Genomic DNA, 18,927 nt, shown 5'->3' with positions numbered 1-18,927 from the left:
CAGCGCCGTAAAAGTCATCAGACGGGAAAAGCCGAAGCAAATGAGAGAACGAGACGCTAATGTTAGCCATCGTATAGCGGGATTTGTACCGCGCACACGCTTGACACGCCTTTAATGAAACGGTGGCGCTTTGCTCAACGTTTCCAGCGCCATGACATGCTCATACGAGTGTAAACATTGTTACTTTTGATGTGTAAAAAAAATCAAATATTAGGCGTCATTTTCACGACTGTGGCAGAGGGTGTAGCTCAATTGGCCCGCCCCCTTTTTATTTTTTCCTGTCCTAATGTCTTTAGTCGACCACAAAATTATTAGTTTTCAAATTTTCAAATTAACAGTCAATGTAAAATAATAAAATAAAATGGCGGACTCCGAATCTCTCTTCCTCTCGCGCTTTTCTGATACAAGCATATAAGCTCTATTTTTCTCGCCATACTTGTCGGGGAGTAAATGTCAGCTCTGAAATAGTATAAGTGCACCTCGAGTGGGGGTGGGGGGGGGGGGGGGGGGAATTCGGATCAATAAAAAGGTGAACTTTGTTGACTACTAAATTTCCAAGATGGCTGTGGGCTCCGCTCGCCGGCGCAGATAAAGCCGATAAAAGACGATTTAAACGCGTCGTAAAAGTCAGAAGTTTGCGGACGGAATGCACAAGTTTTCGCCGTGGCTCGCCGCACTTCAAATCGCATCAAACTAAAATTGCTAGCGGAGGAAATCATTGGGGAGAGAAATCATCGAAAAAGCGTCGCCGTCAGTTGACAAAAAAAAAAGGTGAAAGCGCACAGAAAACGGAAACAATCAAATCATCATAAGAAAAATGATAAAATCATAAAAAGCTTTATGCGGCACATTATTATCAACAATATAATCACATCTCGCCTTGTCACTATTAGCGTTATCCGATTTGGAATTATTTGAATGATTTTGCATGTAAATATTTGATACATTTATATTTTATTTTTTAATTGTTTGACACTACCTTGTATTTTTGGCTCTTTTTTTTGGTGTATTCATTCTTATACTTTTTAACAAATTAATATTAGGAGCGGGCGGCCCGGTAGTCCAGTGGTTAGCACGTGGGCTTCACAGTGCAGAGGTACCGGGTTCGATTCCGGCTCCGGCCTCCCTGTGTGGAGTTTGCATGTTCTCCCCGGGTCTGCGTGGGTTTTCTCCGGGTGCTCCGGTTTCCTCCCACATTCCAAAAACATGCAGGCTGATTGAACACTCCAAATTGTCCCTAGGTGTGAATGTGAGTGCGAATGGTTGTTTGTTTCTGTGTGCCCTGCGATTGGCTGGCAACCGATTCAGGGTGTCCCCCGCCTACTGCCCGGAGACAGCTGGGATAGGCTCCAGCACCCCCCGCGACCCTAGTGAGGATCAAGCGGCTCGGAAGATGAATGAATGAATGAATGAATGAATATTAGGAGCACAGTAGTGTTACTAAAAATAACTCATGTTAAATAATAATATTCAAAGTATTGTGTCATGCATTTTTTAATTTGATATATTTTAATTGGTACTATTTCATGTTAAAGTGAGTTGTGGCGTGACGACTTCTCTCAGTCTTCTTTTCACGTTGCCCTTTTTGCGTCCGCAGACTGCCCTCCGTCTTGCGCCGTGTGCAGCAGCAGCTGGTCGTGTCAGGCGTGCCACCCGCAGCGCCCCCTGCTGAGCGCCGATGGCAATCAATGCCTGGCGACCTGTCCCGCCGGCACCTACCCGGACAACCGTAAAAAGCAATGCAGACGTGAGTTCCATTTTGCATTCCCCCCCCCCCCCCCCCCCCCGACTCGGCACTCGCCTCGTGTTTGTCCCGGTTTTGCTCGCTTTCCTTTGTTTGTTTAATCATGATGATGATTTTTCTTTTCTTTTCGGTCACGATTCCACAAAAAGTGAAGCGGTGCTTTGGTTGAGTCACGTCAACTTGCTGTGCCTTATTTCCGTTGCATTGATTGCTTATTGATTCGTCCGCCGGGGGTTCCCGACGTCATTTATTGATCTGCAGGCTTTTTTTATTTGGAAAGTAGGACGTGAGGTACCGACAGCCGCGGGTTAGCATCTAGTTACAAAAGGAACTTTTAGTTACAAACGTGCTTTGACGCAGGCACCGTCAAGTGCTTTTCAGCAAGGTTTCATGTGAATTATTTTTGACTTGGTGAACTTTAATGCGGACTCATTGTATTCTGGCAAACTTGAATACGGACTCTTTTTAAACGATGTGAGCTTGACGATTTCAGTGTGCTTTAATGCAGATTCTTTCAACAGCAGCGAGCTTTCATGTCGTGGCTTTGAAAAAAGCCGAGCGTTAACCTCGGCTCTTGACTATGTGAGCTTCCCTGAATGCAGGCGCATTTCAGGAGACATTTAATGCTGACTCTTTCCGTTCCAGTTTGCATTATTGCTTTCGCCAAGCGTTCATTTGAGCGCTTTCCATTTCAGTGAAACAAAATGCAGACTCTTTCAATTCCAGTGAGCTTTAATGCGGATGCGTTGACTTCCTGATGAGTTTCAGAGAAGAACCGTTGAAGTCCGGCGAGCTTTATTGCGGACTCTTTCAATTCAGCGAGCTTTAACGTGGACTCTTTCATTTCCACAGAGCCTCGAAATTTCGGTGAGCTTTAATGCAGACATTTTTCTTGAGATTCAACGCAGACTCTCGGCAGTTTCACTTATCTCAAACCCGAATCACTTCTGTTTCAATGAGCTTCAAAGACGGGGGGGGGGGGGGGGGGGGGTGGATTCGGTTTCAGTGAACTTAAATGTGGACTCTTTCAATTTCACTGAGCTTTAATGCGGATGCTTTGAATTCCCGATGAGTTTCAGAGAAGAACCGTTGAAGTCCGGCGAGCTTTATTGCGGACTCTTTCAATTCGGCGAGCTTTAATGTGGACTCTTTCATTTCCACAGAGCCTCGAAATTTCAGTCAGCTTTAATGCAGACATTTTTCTTGAGATTCAACGCAGACTCTCGGCAGTTTCACTTATCTCAAACCTGAATCACTTCTGTTTCAATGAACTTCAAAGCGACGGGGATTCGGTTTCAGTAAACTTAAATGTGGACTCTTTCAATTTCACTGAGCTTTAATGCAGACTGCCTCGATTCAAATTTACTTTAATGCACATGCTATCGTTTTCGGCTAGCCATCTGATTAAGATATCAAATTGCAGCTCAGATTTTTTTTTGCAGAGAGATTTACCCGGTATCACAGTCTTGCCTACAAAGATTGTGACGGCATGAAAGCGTGCGCGGAGGCGGCAATTATCCACTCGGATTGTGCGTGAAAGGCACAGGCCAAGAAGTAAGCGTGTTTAATAATGCAGTCCAATCTAATGTTGGATGACTTAGCGGCATTAAATATTACGGCTCGAATTCCCACACTAAACCTCGGGGAACGTAACAATAAAATTCCAGCGCCGCATGATGGATCGGCTTTATAACCTTGACAGAAGGAGGCGGCAAGAGAGGCGGGAGACTCGTTTGCTCTCGTGCCGTCTGCGCTGCCATTAATCAGGCAATCTGCCCCGGAGGTCCGCTCGTACCATCCAGCCAGGAGCGATAAGTAAAAGCCGGCTGAGGAGGAGGAGGTAGAGGACGAGCCCTTGCGGGCGCGCTAATATGCTAACGTGCTCTGAATGTCTCCGGAAGACGAGACGGACGGGCGACTTTGGGGTTGTATTTCGCAGCGTGTTGAGGATCGTGGCGACGAACGTTTTTCAGTACGGCTTGATGTGGCAAAGCCTCACGTTGCCGTGGCACCACGGCGTGCATTTGTGCTGCGGCGTAATTCCCCGCTCAGGCATTAATCGAGCCGCCTTTAATGCGAATCGTATTGCGCAAAGAGCAAATGATCGCCCTGGCGAGCGCTCTCGTGCCCTCCGTTCAGCCGTCGAAGGTCCAACGCCATCTGGATGGATTTGGACTCGCTCAGATTGTGAGATTTAGTGCGGGCCTGTTCAATGCCAGGGAGCTTTCTTTTCCATTTCGGTGAGCTTCAATGCTAACTATTTTCAAGTTGGCGAACAAGAATGCACTCTTTTCGTTTCAGTGAGCTTCGGTGTGAACTATTTCCGTTTCAGTGAGCTTTAATCAGGGCTCTTATTTTCACGGAGCTCAAATAACCAACTCTTGTTTTTAATGAACTCTCAAGTTTGCGAGCTTTGTTATGATCGCTTTCGATTCGGGCAGAATTGAACGCGTACTTTTTCAAATTTCTGATTAGCTTTACATCCTTGGACACTTTTTCAGTTTTCGCGGCCTTTCATGCAGACTCCAATTTCATCCATCCATCCATCCATTTTCTGAACCGCTTAATCCTCACTAGGGTCGCGTGGGGTGCTGGAGCCTATCCCAGCTGTCTCCGGGCAGTAGGCGGGGGACACCCTGAATCGGTTGCCAGCCAATCGCAGGGCACACAGAGACGAACAACCATCCACGCTCACATTCACACCTAGGGACAATTTAGAGCGTCCAATAAGCCTGCCATGCATGTTTTGGGAATTTGGGAGGAAACCGGAGCACCCGGAGAAAACCCACGCAGGCCCGGGGAGAACATGCAAACTCCACACAGGGAGGCCGTAGCTGGAATCGAACCCGGTACCTCTGCACTGTGAAGCCGACGTGCTAACCACTGGACTACCGGGCCGCCCCGACTCCAATTTCAATGAGTTTTAATTCTGGTCGCTTCAATTTGAGCGAGCATTACCGTGCTTCAAGCCTCAATTTTAATCCGCTTTCACGCAAACTCGCTCATGGTCACTCGGCTTTAATGCTGACTGTTTTGCAGTCCCGCTCAACTTTGAAAGTGTCTGCATTAAATCTCACCGAAACTGATTTTTAAGCTGATGGCAATGGAGATAGACATTTGTTTTGCTCAACTTTAATGCGGACTGCGAGCCTCCTCCCAACGTTGTGAGCTTTAATGTGAACCGTTTCTAAGTCTGAAATCGAAACGCTTCGCATTGAAGCGCTTCAGAGAGTTTGATGATCTTGTCCTGTCTTGTGGTGCATGTGAGAGGATGAGTCTGGAAAGGTTCCCAGCAGACGGTAGCTTATCTTGGCAGAAGGGGCAGGACCACCCAGAAAAAAACATAAAAAAAAGACTTTCTCGTACAGAAGACCCCCTGTGGTGTGGTTGTGTCGCTGGCTCATACTTTACTGCTGCGGCATGTAAACAATGTTGGCATGTTAATAACACTGAGGAGGCGTTGCCTAGGAGATGCCTTTGTTCTTAGGGCAAGAACATTATTCATATCCCACTCTGGAGTTTACCCGGCAACAGCATTTAGGAGCCTGCAACCGAAAAGACTGCGCAGAATCTCCAGGAAAATAATCGCCACATAAAATTTGGCTGGCATGTCCTTGATGTGGAGACTCACCAAAAGGTCTCGAGAAGCCCGGCCTGAAGAGTGAGGAGGGGAGGTCTCCCATGTCGGTTTGAGGCCGTCCTTTGAGACGACGATTGCCTCTTCAAGGGTTTTTGAAAAACCTGAGCCTATGGTTTATTTCACTCAGCAACATAAAATTTGGCAGTCGATCAAAAAAAAGATTGACACAGATTAATTTACAGTGGTCCAACAAAGAGGCGGCCCGGTAGTCCAGTGGTTAGCACGTCGGCTTCATAGTGCAGAGGTACCGGGTTCGATTCCAGCTCCGGCCTCCCTGTGTGGAGTTTGCATGTTGTCCCCGGGCCTGCGTGGGTTTTCTCCGGGTGCTCCGGTTTCCTCCCACATTCCAAAAACATGCGTGGCAGGCTGATTGAACACTCTAAATTGTCCCTAGGTGTGAGTGTGAGTGCGAATGGTTGTTCGTTTCTGTGTGCCCTGCGATTGGCTGGCAACCGATTCAGGGTGTCCCCCGCCTACTGCCCGAAGACAGCTGGGATAGGCTCCAGCACCCCCCGCGACCCTCGTGGGGATTAAGCGGCTCGGAAGATGAATGAATGAATGAATGGTCCGACAAAGACAAATAAACTTTTGTTTCGAAAGCCCCTGAAATCTGTCTCACTTAACATGAAATTTAGCAGCCACCAAAAAGTCTCAAGAAGCCTTGCCTGAAAAGATACAGAAAGTCTGACATTTGACTTCCATCCATCCATCCATCCATCCATCTTCTGTACCGCTTGATCCTCACTAGGGTCGTGGGGGGTGCTGGAGCCCAACCCAGCCGTCTCCGGGCAGTAGGCGGGGGACACCCTGAATCGGTTGCCAGACAATCGCAGGGCACACAGAGACGAACAACCATTCGCACTCACACCCACACCTAGGGACAATTTAGAGCGTCCAATCAGCCTGCCACGCATATTTTTGGAATGTGGGAGGAAAGCGGAGCACCCGGAGAAAACCCACGCAGGCCCGGGGAGAACATGCAAACTCCACACAGGGAGGCCGGCGCGAGCTGGAATCGAACCCGGTACCTCTGCACTGTAAAGCCGACGTGCTAACCACTGGACTACCGGGCCGCCCGACATTTGACTTGAAGCTACCATTTTAGGCTCATTTACTCCCAAGACTTCTTTGAAAGACAAACCTCCTGGAGAGTTTTTGGAAATCCAGCGTCCAAAATCCATTTCACGCAGTAACATGAAACTCGATCAGGATTTTTTATCCTGAATAATAATCCTTATCGCGTGTGAATGGAGCGCGGCGGTTCAATGACGCCAACGATTTGCCTCACCTCCTGACCTGCCTACCCAACTGTGGACCGTTCTGGAGGTGCGGGCTATAATTACCCTGGCGGTAATCGCTTTGTTCAGCGGAGAGATCGGTGCTGTTGAACGGTCTGCGGCTGGATGGATGGAGGTCTTGAGGAGCCGACGATGAGAAGAAAGGAGCGTTGGCGCGGAGTGCCGATGCGGATTTGGAGCTGGGAGTCGCGGCTTGGAGTTTGAAGCGGATTATGTGGGACAGGAGAAGTGAACTCATCTCTTTTCGTCAATGGACGCTACAGCTTCGTGTTTGCTTTCAAAACTTTGCTTGTAGCAGACGTGTGCACATTTTTCAGCATGATGTCTCTGATCCACTGGTGGAAGGACACTTTGATCCTCTCCTCTTTCATCTAGAACTGCTTCAGACAACAAAGTGTATGCAGAAAAGTGGTGAAGATTGCACGACTGTCTCTGTCCTATGTGTTGTCTTGTGTTATTTTGACTTCAAAATGGCGCCGCGAGATTGGCTGCCTTTCCAGCAGCTCCTATTTTTTTGTTGTTCTACTTCTTCCTTTCATAACTTTGCTGCTGTGAATCTGGAATTTCTCCATTGCGAGACTAATAAAGGTTTTCTTTCTTTCTTTCTAACAAATCTAGCAAGCACAGGTGAAACGGAAACAAAGTGAAGATGACATCCATTTCAAAGTCAAAGTCGAACTCCCAGAGACGAGACAAAAGTAGCACAAGGAAGAGGAAACTCTTTGATATATATATTTTTTGGATGAAGCATTGATTTGAATGTTTGGACTTTTATGTCGGGATTCCGTAAATGAGAGCAGGACGACTTTGCTATTTTTCATAGTGATCGTTGACAGGTCACCAGAGGCCTGGTTTGCCCTGATTTTACTCAACAACGGGAAACCACCTATGTGCCGTGGTTTCATGTTGTGGAAAAATGGATTTAAATCCTCAATTCCGTCAGGAAAAGGAAAATAGTCCCGGTTATTAATATCATTGTGGATGGATTCTGATCCTCTTTCCAAAGCTGCTTTGTCTGCGCTCACTTTAATAGGCCAAGTTCTGATCTTATTAGGAGAGATTCAGCTTTGGTGCTTTGTAGTATTAGTGTGTGTTTGTGTGTGTGTTGGGGGGGTTAATCTTGTGTCCTCACCTCATCCAGGATAATTTGGTTAGGGGGGGGCCTTGGGCCTACTCAGATTACACATGCTGATAACGTTTTGGATTGCAGCTGCGCATGAAAAATAAATTGCTTTCCGTGCAAAGGGGCAAAGTAAAGGACGCGTAATCCCCCCTCGTGGGCCACAACCGACGTCGGGTAGGGGGGGTGTGTACAAGACACACGCTCATAAATAATACATTGCAATGTTATGTTGAAGCTCAAAGGCCACGGTGTTCTCGGTTTTCATGCAATCATCGCATTTTGTCACCATGGTTTGGACCCATGCTGGATGGCGGAGGCAAAAACTGGTCCGCCATCTACTGCTACGAATTTGGACTAATTTGAGTGAAGTTCCAAGTAAGGGTGTAGTCAAGTCCTCCTTTCTCGAGTCCAAGGGGGGGTTCCAAGATATGTGAATATGTTTGAAATTGTCACCTCTTGTTGCACACATCGAGAGGAGCCAGATGAGGTGGCTTGGGCATCTGATTCGGATGCCTCCTGAGCGCCTCCCCGGTGAGGTGTTCCGGTCTTGTCCCACCGGGAGGAGACCCCGAGGAAGACCCAGGACACGCTGGAGAGACTATGTCACCCAGCTGGCCTGGGAACGACTCGGGATCCCCCGGGGAGAGCTGGAAGAAGTAGCTAGGGAGAGGGAAGTCTGGGCTTCCCTGCTAAAGCTGTTGCCCCCGCGACCCGGCCCCGGATAAGCGGTAGATGACGGACGGACGGACGGACCTCTTGTTGCAGCGATGCTCTTTTCTTGTAATCACGTTTCCTCGTGATGCTCGATTTCGCGTTCTCATTTCTTATACACGAGGCTCTCATCTTTTAAAGCCTTGCTTTCGCGATACGAACGGGGTAAGAAATGTCCGACTAACCTTTTTGAAGCTAAGGAGCTCGCGTCGTGTTGTTTGCGCATCAATCAAGTCTGGGTATTTGTACCGCCAGGTTGTTCCGAGTCGTGCTCCGAGTGCGTGGGTGCGAGCCCGCGAGAGTGCTCGTCATGTTCCGACCCAGCCGCCTTGCTCAAGGACGGCGAGTGCGTTCTCGACTGCGGCGAGGCTTTCTACAGTCAGGATGGCGTCTGCCACGGTAAGTGCGGCTCACCTCTTCATCTGCACGGCTGCTACTTACTGCAAATGGAAGCTAACGTGCCCGCTACGTGTTGCTAATGGAAGCTAACGCGGCTGCTACTTCCTGCTAATAGAAGCTAACGCGCCCCCTACATGTTGCTAATGGAAGCTAATACGCCTACTACTTTTTGCCAGTGGAAGCCAACGCGTCCGCTACATGTTGCTAATGGAAGATAATGCGCCCACTACTTTTTGCCAGTGGAAGCTAACGTGCCCGCTACGTGTTGCTAATGGAAGCTAACGCGCCTGCTACTCCCTGCTAATAGAAGCTAACGCGCCCCCTACATGTTGCTAATGGAAGCTAATGCGCCCACTACTTTTTGCCAGTGGAAGCTAACGCGTCCGCTACATGTTGCTAATGGAAGCTAATGCGCCCACTACTTTTTGCCAGTGGAAGCTAACGCGTCCGCTACATGTTGCTAATGGAAGCTAATGCGCCCACTACTTTTTGCCAGTGGAAGCTAACGCGTCCGCTACATATTGCTAATGGAAGCTAATGCGCCCACTACTTATTGTTAATGGAAGCCAATGCGCCCGCTACTTGTTGCTCATTGAAGCTAACGCGCCTGCTACTACCTGCTAATGGAAAGTAACGCGCCCGCCCGCTACATGTCGCTAATGGAACCCGACGCGTGTTATTACAAGAACTTTCCAGGGAAATGATTGGAAGCGGTAGTATTACAGTGATCGCTCGCTATTTCGCGGTTCGTTTATCGCGGCCTCGGTGCATCGCTGATTTTTGCCAAATAAATAAAGAAAGAAAGAAAATGCGAAAATGCCGTAAAAATTCCGCAAAAGATCCGTGAGAGGCAGTGAAAGTCAGCAAAACAACAGCGAGTCACATAGAGCAACATATACAGTACTACACATAACCTAACCTAATTTATACATGTTTAAATATATTCGTACATAGCATTAAGTAATGTTAATTCCTACAGGCATGCATGTATGCCATTAAATTTGGCCTTATAAATATTATTTATACTCATACACATGTACATATATACCTATACGGGGAGGGGAGGGGTCGCTACTTCGCGGAATTTTGTATATCGCGCGTGGTTTCGGTTAACCATTAACCGCGATAAACGAGGGATTACTGTAGTTAGTTAGTTACCGGTAGTTATTTGTTTGTTAGTCAATCAGTTCAAAAATCAAGTGGTTAGGTCGTTATTGGTTGGTAATTTACAGTTGATAGTTATTTACCAAGTCAGTTAAAAAAAAATCACTTTTGCATCCGAAGTTAGTTGTTGAGTTAGGCAGTTGGTCAATCTGTCAATTATTTAGCGAGTTAGAATGTTGATAAGTTGGGTGTTCTGTAATGTTAATGACACAAATACTTGACACATTTCTGTGAGGCAACATTTGATGTTTCGTAAAGCATGTAGCTGAATAAAGATAATTCTGATTCTGGTTCTGTCTGGAAATGTCCGATGCTTTGCATTAAGAACGTCTCGCACACTCTGCGGGTGTGTGTGTGTGTTTGTGTGTTTGTGCAAGCGTCCATCGCAAAGGTCAGAGTTATCAGTCACTTGAGGCGGTCGCAGTGAAAATGTCACAGTCGGCGCCCTGCCGGAGGACTCTTGACTTCTTCTTGACTCGTCCTCCTCGGGGTCTCCGAGGCCGCGTCCATTTCAACTCTCGTCTCCTATTAAAACTTAAATTCCATATTTATTTTCTCACCTTTTGCTCCGCGGCATTTTGGGGGCTACAAGTGACCACGGTGAACAGAGTCAAAGGTGCAGAGAGTCAACGTGCGAGTATGGAGCGTCCATTTTGTCAGAATGACCTTCAGTTAGAAACGACTGCTTCCATTTTTAGTTGCCTTCGATCTTGGGGGATTGAAGTCTAAATTGAGAAGGACGGGAAATGTCCGGGTGCGGATCAAAGGACTCGCACACCTAACTTTCAAGGCTTCTGACTCGGCGCAACCTGCGCCATGCTACGCTTTTCCAATTAGCCTCAGCAAAAATGAGCGACGGCTGCGCCGAAATCGCCGCCTTGCATCGCGTGGAGGCGGACGCCGCGGGTGTCTTCTCATTTAACGTCCTTTGATGTCCTTGATGACTTTGGCAGCATGCCACCCGTCCTGCGCCTCCTGCCTCCCCGACAAGCCCGACTGCGTGAGCTGTCCGCCGAGCGGCATGTTGCATCGTGGGAAATGCCTGCCGGCCTGCCCCGCTCAGCACTACGGCGATCACAGCAGCAGGTGCAGAGGTAACGTGCCGACAAAAGTATTTTGTTTCTTAAACGCCCCTGCGACAATGGCGGAGCGCGTTCTGCGCGTGTTAAGTAGCGAAAGTGTTACCGGTACGAGACTGGCCTGCCTGCAGTCCAGACCCGTCTCCCATTGAAAATTGTGTGGCGCGCTTGATCAAGCAGAAAATACAACGGTGGAGTCCGCTGAACCGCTAAAGCTGCACATCAAGCAAGAATGGGAAAAAAATTCCACCTTTGAAGCTCCAACAATTGGTGTCCTCCGTTCCCAAGTGTTTATTAAATGTTGTTAAAAAAAAATTTTAAAATGATGTCATGGTAGTAAACATGAACCGGAACGTGTTGCAGCCATAAAGTACTCAGTTCATGATTATTCATCTTCCGAACCGCTTGATCCTTACTAGGGTCGCGGGGGGGGGGGGGGGGGGTGCTGGAGCCTATCCCAGCTGTCTCCGGGCAGTAGGCGGGGGACACCCTGAATCGGTTGCCAGCCAATCACAGGGCACACAGAGACAAACAACCATTCGCACTCACACTCGCACCTAGGGACAATTTAGAGTGTTCAATCAGCCTGCCACGCATGTTTTTGGAATGTGGGAGGAAACCGGAGCACCCGGAGAAAACCCACGCAGGCCCGGTAGTCCAGTGGTTAGCACGTCGGCTTAACAGTGCAGAGGTACTGGGTTCGATTCCAGCTCCGGCCTCCCTGTGTGGAGTTTGCATGTTGTCCCCAGGCCTGCGTGGGTTTTCTCCGGGTGCTCCGGTTTCCTCCCACATTCCAAAAATATGCATGGCAGGCTGATTGGACGCTCTAAATTGTCCTTAGATGTGAATGTGGGCGTGGATGGTTGTTTGTCTCTGTGTGCCCTGCGATTGGCTGGCAACCGATTCAGGGTGTCCCCGCCTACTGCCCGGAGACAGCTGGGATAGGCTCCAGCACCCCCCGCGACCCTAGTGAGGATCAAGCGGCTCGGAAGATGAATGAATGAATGAATGGATTCAGTTTTTTTATTTAACACGACTTTCCTGCTTTCTCACTTTCCTTCAAAAATATCTTCTTGGTGTGCCCCCAGGCTGCCACAGCTCGTGTGCATCATGCTGGGGTCCGTCGGCGTCTCAGTGCACGTCGTGCGCACAGGACCTCCTCCTCCACCAGGGGGAGTGCGTGGAGGCGTGCGGCGAGGGCCTGTACCCTCACGCCCACACCTGCCACAGTAAGCGCGTCCACTAAAAAAAATCCGCCATCCATTGTCCATCCATACATCGGCTGATGTAAGATAAGATAAGATAAGATATCGTTTATATGTAACTCGCTACACTTGGCGTGCGTGCAGACTGTCACCCGTCGTGCCGCCGCTGCGTGGGCCCTCTGGCCTCGGACTGCCTGCGCTGCCTCAAAGCCGGCGAGGTGCTCGCCCCGCAGTCGCGTGACCTTCGACCTCCGCGCGGGATCTGCGCGGCGGCCTGCCCCGCCAACACCTACGCCGACCACCGGCGCGCTTGCACAGGTAACGTACAAACGCGCAATTGTTTGAGCCAGCCAGTCAGACATTCGGTTAGTTCCCGACAGCCTTTTTTTCTCCCAATACATTCAGCAGGACGAGAACAAAGAGTCAGTGGAGTGTGTTTTGTTAGTCCACTAAGTGACGGTGTGAAATTATATCCACTTAGCACCCGTCTCTGCCTTTGAGGGTCATTCCGCGTTCAGCAATACGCTTTCTGGCAAGCCGATGTTTTTCACTTTGTTTATATATACAGTAGGGCGGCCCGGTAGTCCAGTGGTTAGCACGTCGGCTTCACAGTGCAGAGGTACCGGGTTCGAATCCAGCTACCGGCCTCCCTGTGTGGAGTTTGCATGTTCTCCCCGGGCCTGCGTGGGTTTTCTCCGGGTGCTCCGGTTTCCACCCACATTCCAAAAACATGCATGGTAGGCTGATTGGACGCTCTAAATTGTCCCTAGGTGTGTGATTGTCTGGCAACCGATTCAGGGTGTCCCCCGCCTACTGCCCGCAGACAGCTGGGATAGGCTCCAGCACCCCCCGCGACCCGAGTGAGGATCAAGCGGTTCGGAAAATGGATGGATGGATATATATACGGTATATATATAGAAAAACAATCAATGAAGCATTATTTCTATAATCCACTTATTATGAAATATTTACTTACACCGTATTGTGTAATGAATTGATCATACTTGAGATCACAATTTTTTTTTGGTTCTCAAGATGAATTATCTTTAATCACCAGTCTTATGAAGAGAAATTCTATTTTAGCTTGTAAATTTATTTATATGACAGACACACACACCCTCACTGGCACCCCCACACAACTTTTTTCAATAGCTTAAAAAAACGCACGGGCCAATAACAAATGATCTTAATTGTTTGCTATTACCGTTAAAAAAAAACTGATTGTTATTCTTCCATATACAGTAAATGTCTGTGTTGGTCAGCTACGAATAGATGTGCTGTGTGGGTGTTGTTTTTTTTTTTTGTTTTTTTTTGGTGGCAGCTTTCTTTCTGGCAGCGAGCGCCTCGGGAATGATTGCAAATCGATGGGGCAGCATTTGGCTTGGCTGCCTTCATTCGTTTCGGTGACCTTGTGGGACAAACATGGTGCCGGCGTGACATCACATTCAATTGTTGTTGTTGTTGTTTCTGAAAAGTCCTCCAAATGTGATCGAGGGAGGCCAAACTGCCCAAATGACGGCCTTTGTGCATTGGCTGAAATGAACAAAGACAATATTTTTTGGGGGGCGGGGGGCACTCCCCCTGGCACCCCCTTAAAAATAAACATTTGGTTCATCGAAGACCACATTGCCATTGATACTCAGGAAAACATGTCTGTTGAAGTTCGTTTGGAAACAATCGTTTGGTCTTGGTTTGTTCGGCTATTTTGAAGACTTTAAAATCTCTTTTGCTGTTTATGAAAACGCATGAAGGCTCATTGAAGATGTTACATTAGCTTGGATGTTTGTCAAAACGTACGTTCGGTTCGTTGAAGACAAAATCAGTTAGAAAAACATGCCCGTTAGGTTTGGCTCCCAAATGACATTGAAGGTTATCAAAACTTTCATTTCCTGCTTCCTGCGTTTGCCTTTGATGTTTTTGCAAAACAAACAACAACAACAAAAAAACGCACTAAGGTCACCAAAGACCAAAACATTTCTTTGATGTTTACAAAAGTCTGCTGGGTTCTTGAAGTTCTTCCGCTTGCCTCCCTCCCCGCCTCCACACTCCTTGATCGTCGGAACAGTCTTTGGTGTTGACAAAACATACGACAGGGGGTCTGCCAAAGATTGAAAATGATCTTTGATATTTGCAAAAATTGTTTTGAAAAATTGTTTAGTTTTTTTTTTATGTTGACAAAACTGATTTTGAGGGATGCACGTCTTTGGTGTTTGTTTTACTGAATTCTAAATTTGTCCTTGATGGGACAAGATTCAATCAAAGATGACTTTGTCTTTGATGTTTTTTCTTTGAAGGCGAAATTGTCCACGATAATGGAAAAAAAAAATTCTTGGACGATAAACTTCTATTTGATATTTTGGAAAATATGCAAGCTTCATTGTATTCTAACGTGTCTTTGATTCATTCGTCTTTTGTTTTTGTGCACCTTAGTTCCACTGAAAACTGAATTGTCTTTGATATTTACGGTGACTCACGTTTGATTTTTACAAATGAGTGTTAGGTGCTCTCCAAATTGCCTTTGATGATGACGTCTATCTGGTCCTATGAAGACTAAAATGTCTTTTTTTTTTTTACAGAAATGTCGGTATCGAATGGAAATTTATAAATGTATTTATTTAATTTTTTATAAATTAAATTTATAAAAATGTCAGGTTTGTCAATTGTCTAATATTGACCCCAAAAAAATGATCTCAGTTTGGTTGCGCGTTCATTTGGCTTTGATGTTTACATAGACAAAAAACAAAATTGTTTGGAAGACTTACTTGTCTTTGAGATTTCCAGCGGGGGGGGGAAAAAAACTACTTTGCATGTACGTGTGAGTTTACTCTCTGGCATAAAAAGTATAAATCAGGGCCGCCCGCCTCGATACTGAACTCAATGCATCATTGCTGCAAAATCAGCCTCATCGACTGGCAAAAATTGTCCCGAATCAGCGGTAAAGTGAGTAATGAGGCTGATTCCGTCGCGCTTGATAATGTGTCAAGCCAGCGAATGCTCGTATTAATCAATACGCGCTACGACTTTATGTATCACACTTTGGTGGGGAGATGAGAGCGCGCAGAGGAATCTCAAAAAGCTTGCCCTGGCGATCTGGAAACGGTCCGTTTTTGTACCGCGGTCCCAAGAAAAATCATTTACTTGAACTTTCAGTCAGCTTTCTTTCTTTCTCAGGAATCGAGTTGGCGCTCGGGTTGACAACTCATTGCTACGCTGTACAGGAAAACACATCGGGTTTCTTGAGCACCTACTTGTCTTTGATTGTTGCAACAAAAAACAAAAAAACGAACCAAAATTCTACGCGACATTCTACAAGAAGCGTCACCAATGACGTAGTTGGTTCTCTTTGACATTTCCAAGAGTTACATCAAAATCTACTTGGAAAAAGTCTTTGAGTTCAGACGTCGTGGAATTTTTTGCCTTTGATATTTACGAAATCTAGGGCGGCCCGGCAGTCCAGTGGTTAGCACGTCGGCTTCACAGTGCAGAGGTACCGGGTTCGATTCCAGCTTCGGCCTCCCTGTGTGGAGTTTGCATGTTCTCCCCGGTTTTTTTTTTTGCGTGGGTTTTCTCCGGGTGCTCCGGTTTCCTCCCACATTCCAAAAATATGCGTGGCAGGCTGATTGAACACTCTAAATTGTCCCTAGGTGTGAGTGTGAGTGCGAATGGTTGTTCGTCTCTGTGTGCCCTGCGATTGGCTGGCAACCGATTCAGGGTGTCCCCCGCCTACTGCCCGGAGACGGCTGGGATAGGCTCCAGCACCCCCCGCGACCCTAGTGAGGATCAAGCGGCTCGGAAGATGAATGAATGAATGAATGAATGATTTTCAGGCATGCGGCCCGGTCGCCCAGTGGCTAGCACGTGGGCTTCACAGTGCAGAGGTACCGGGTTCGATTCCAGCTCCGGCATCCCTGTGTGGAGTTTGCATGTTCTCCCCGGGCCTGCGTGGGTTTTCTCCGGGTGCTCCGGTTTCCTCCCCCATTCCAAAAAACATGCGTGGCATGCTGATTGAACACTCTAAATTGTCCCTAGGTGTGAGTTTGAGTGCGGATGGTTGTTCGTTTCTGTGTGCCCTGCGATTGGCTGGCAACCGGTTCAGGTTGTCCCCCGCCTACCGCCCGAAGACAGCTGGGATAGGCTCCAGCACCCCCCGTGACCCTAGTGAGGATCAAGCGGCTCGGAAGAGGAATGAATGAATGAATTTACGAAATCTGCATGAACGTTGACACAGAAATGGATTTCAGGTTTGTTCAAAAACGTTCAAAACCGTTGTTGCCTTTGATGTTTCACAAACAGAGCTACTATGTCGGGAACATTTCATCACTGACTTTTGATATTTATGAAAACACATCGTAGAACTTGGCCGAAACTTGTTATTTTTTTTCTTCTTCTTCTGGTAGAATGTCACGCGTCCTGCTGGCACTGCACAGGACCGTCTGCGGACAACTGCACGTCCTGTCCGTCGCCGTCCAGCCTACACGAGGGACGGTGCGTGCCCGCGTGCCCGCAAGGATTCTTCGTACAGGACGGCCAGTGTCAAGGTCTTTACCGTTTTCAACTGACGCGGATCGGATTCGGGCGAATTGTTGATGTGCTGCAAAGGTGTTGATGTCGGATTAGGGTTTTGAATGTTGGGGTAAATTCAGGGTTGAGACTTTCAAGACCCCAGATTGGCACTTTAATCTTGGGTTAGGGTTTCAAACGAGGGTTAAGCTTTACGAATAGGGTTTCAAGCTTGCGTTGGGGTTTCAAATTATGGTTGGATGTCAGGGTGAGGCTTTTTTAATATGGGGTTTTGAATTTTAGCGTTTGAAGCCAAATTTGTGGTCATCAAACAACGGTTAGGGTTTCGAGATTGTTTGAAATTATGGTTTCAAGGCTGTGTTTGGTTTACAGGTTAGGATTTCAAGGCGGTTCAAGGTTTGTTAAAGCTTGTTTTAGGATTTCAGCAAGAGCTTCTGTTTGGAATTTGTGGTTTGAAGCCTTGAATCGGATTTGAATTTGTTTTTTCAACACAGGTTTAGGCTTTCAAATTCAAGCTCGATAATATGGTTTCCAGGCAGGGTTTGGTCTTCAGATGAGGATCTGAAACAAGGTTAAGGGTTCCAAATGTGGATTTTGAGGCAGGTTTGTGATGTCAAACAAAAGTTGGGTTTCAATTAAAGGGATGAAACCGGGATTATGGTTTGGAACTCGGGTTTCAAGACTGTGTTAGGGATTCAAATTAAGGTTTGAACATTGGGTGACGGTTTCGATTTTAAGATGAGGTTTTTATTGAGGTTTTCAAGACAAGCTTTCAAAGTATGATTTCAAACCTGGATTAGGGTTTCCGATGAGAGTTTCTCAGGTTTGGAGCTCAAGGTAAGGGTTGTAAATTAGGGTTTTGAAACCAGGACGAACGTAGTAAATTAGGGTGTTAACACAAGGTTAGGCATTCAACCTTTGACGTCGAGCCCATGTTAGGGTTGTAAATTCCTTTTTGATGTTTTCCTCCGCCGTTTCCTAAACTCCACCAGCCTGCCACCCGTCTTGTCAGACGTGTTCGGGCGCCTCCCAAGCCGACTGCACCTCGTGCCCCCCGCTGGCCGACCTGCAGGCGGGCCACTGCCGGACCGGCTGCCGGGAGGGCCGCTTCCTCCATGCCTCCACGGCCCAATGCATCGGTAAGCTTCATGTTTACCACTTAAATCCACTTACGCCTTCTTTTTTTTTGGGGGGGGGGGTGTAATTCCTCTGTTGATGCCTAGATGGCAGCACACTATTTTGTTGTGATATCGGACATATGATAGAAAAAGAGTGAGAATAGGAAAACCTCGTTTTTAGCTGAAGCTTATTGAATGTCAAAACCTCTTCAATCCTGCTTTTTATGCCTACAGAAATCGACGGATTTAGGTTTGTTTTATAAAGTGAGTCTTTGGGCACGATTGTCCGTGTAGATTTTGAGATGGTATGGTTGCTCGGTGGGGAAAAATGGGATTTGGTTACTGGAAACACTGTACTATATTTTCCCAAGGCACCACTATAGCAGAATAAAATGAGCTGTGAAGTTCTGCTTTCGGCAGCCGTTGTTGTTTACATCCTTGCTGGGGATGGGGGAGACATTTTACTGATCGGGACGGCTCGCTGAAGATGGAAAACAGTCTGAGGAGGATCAGGGACGAGATGGAGGAGGTTGCGGAGGCGCAGCGCCAGCAATGCACAGACTTTTAATTACACTTTCTGATGACGCGCTGTTCTCGCTCGTTTAATAAGCGATGCGCCTGCGCAGATTTATGGACGCGGGCGCGCATCAAGAGATTGGGCGCAGGGTCAAGTGCAGACAAAGTGGTAGTTAATAAAAAGATGCCTTGTGGGGTCATAAAAGTACAGCAGTGATTATTTCAACACCGCCTCCACCTTCACACTCCAATGGCACGTGTACACACACACACCCACACACAAATGCACACACTCCATTGTCCTCTCATCACATCGACTACTTGTAGTTTATTTTACAAGCAACACCTTTTGTCGTAATTATCCATGCGTGACCTATGTTTTTCCTTCCTCCCAATTTATGCTCGTCTG

General features: G+C 47.3%; 1 protein-coding gene across 1 annotated transcript in view; it reads left to right on the top strand.

Annotated features, from left to right (window-relative positions):
* Positions 1-18,927, top strand: part of fras1 (Fraser extracellular matrix complex subunit 1) — a 110,394-nt gene that overhangs the window by 43,510 nt on the left and 47,957 nt on the right. The window contains exons 13-19 of the mRNA XM_052069131.1: positions 1,598-1,747; positions 8,772-8,915; positions 11,033-11,173; positions 12,247-12,387; positions 12,508-12,681; positions 16,761-16,901; positions 17,877-18,023. Of these exons, the coding sequence (XP_051925091.1) occupies positions 1,598-1,747; positions 8,772-8,915; positions 11,033-11,173; positions 12,247-12,387; positions 12,508-12,681; positions 16,761-16,901; positions 17,877-18,023 (1,038 nt within the window). The remainder of the gene's footprint in view (positions 1-1,597; positions 1,748-8,771; positions 8,916-11,032; positions 11,174-12,246; positions 12,388-12,507; positions 12,682-16,760; positions 16,902-17,876; positions 18,024-18,927) is intronic.

Source organism: Hippocampus zosterae, chromosome 6 (genome assembly GCF_025434085.1).
Source record: "Hippocampus zosterae strain Florida chromosome 6, ASM2543408v3, whole genome shotgun sequence".
NCBI lineage: Eukaryota > Metazoa > Chordata > Actinopteri > Syngnathiformes > Syngnathidae > Hippocampus > Hippocampus zosterae.
This window is presented reverse-complemented; position numbering and strand designations above follow the sequence as displayed.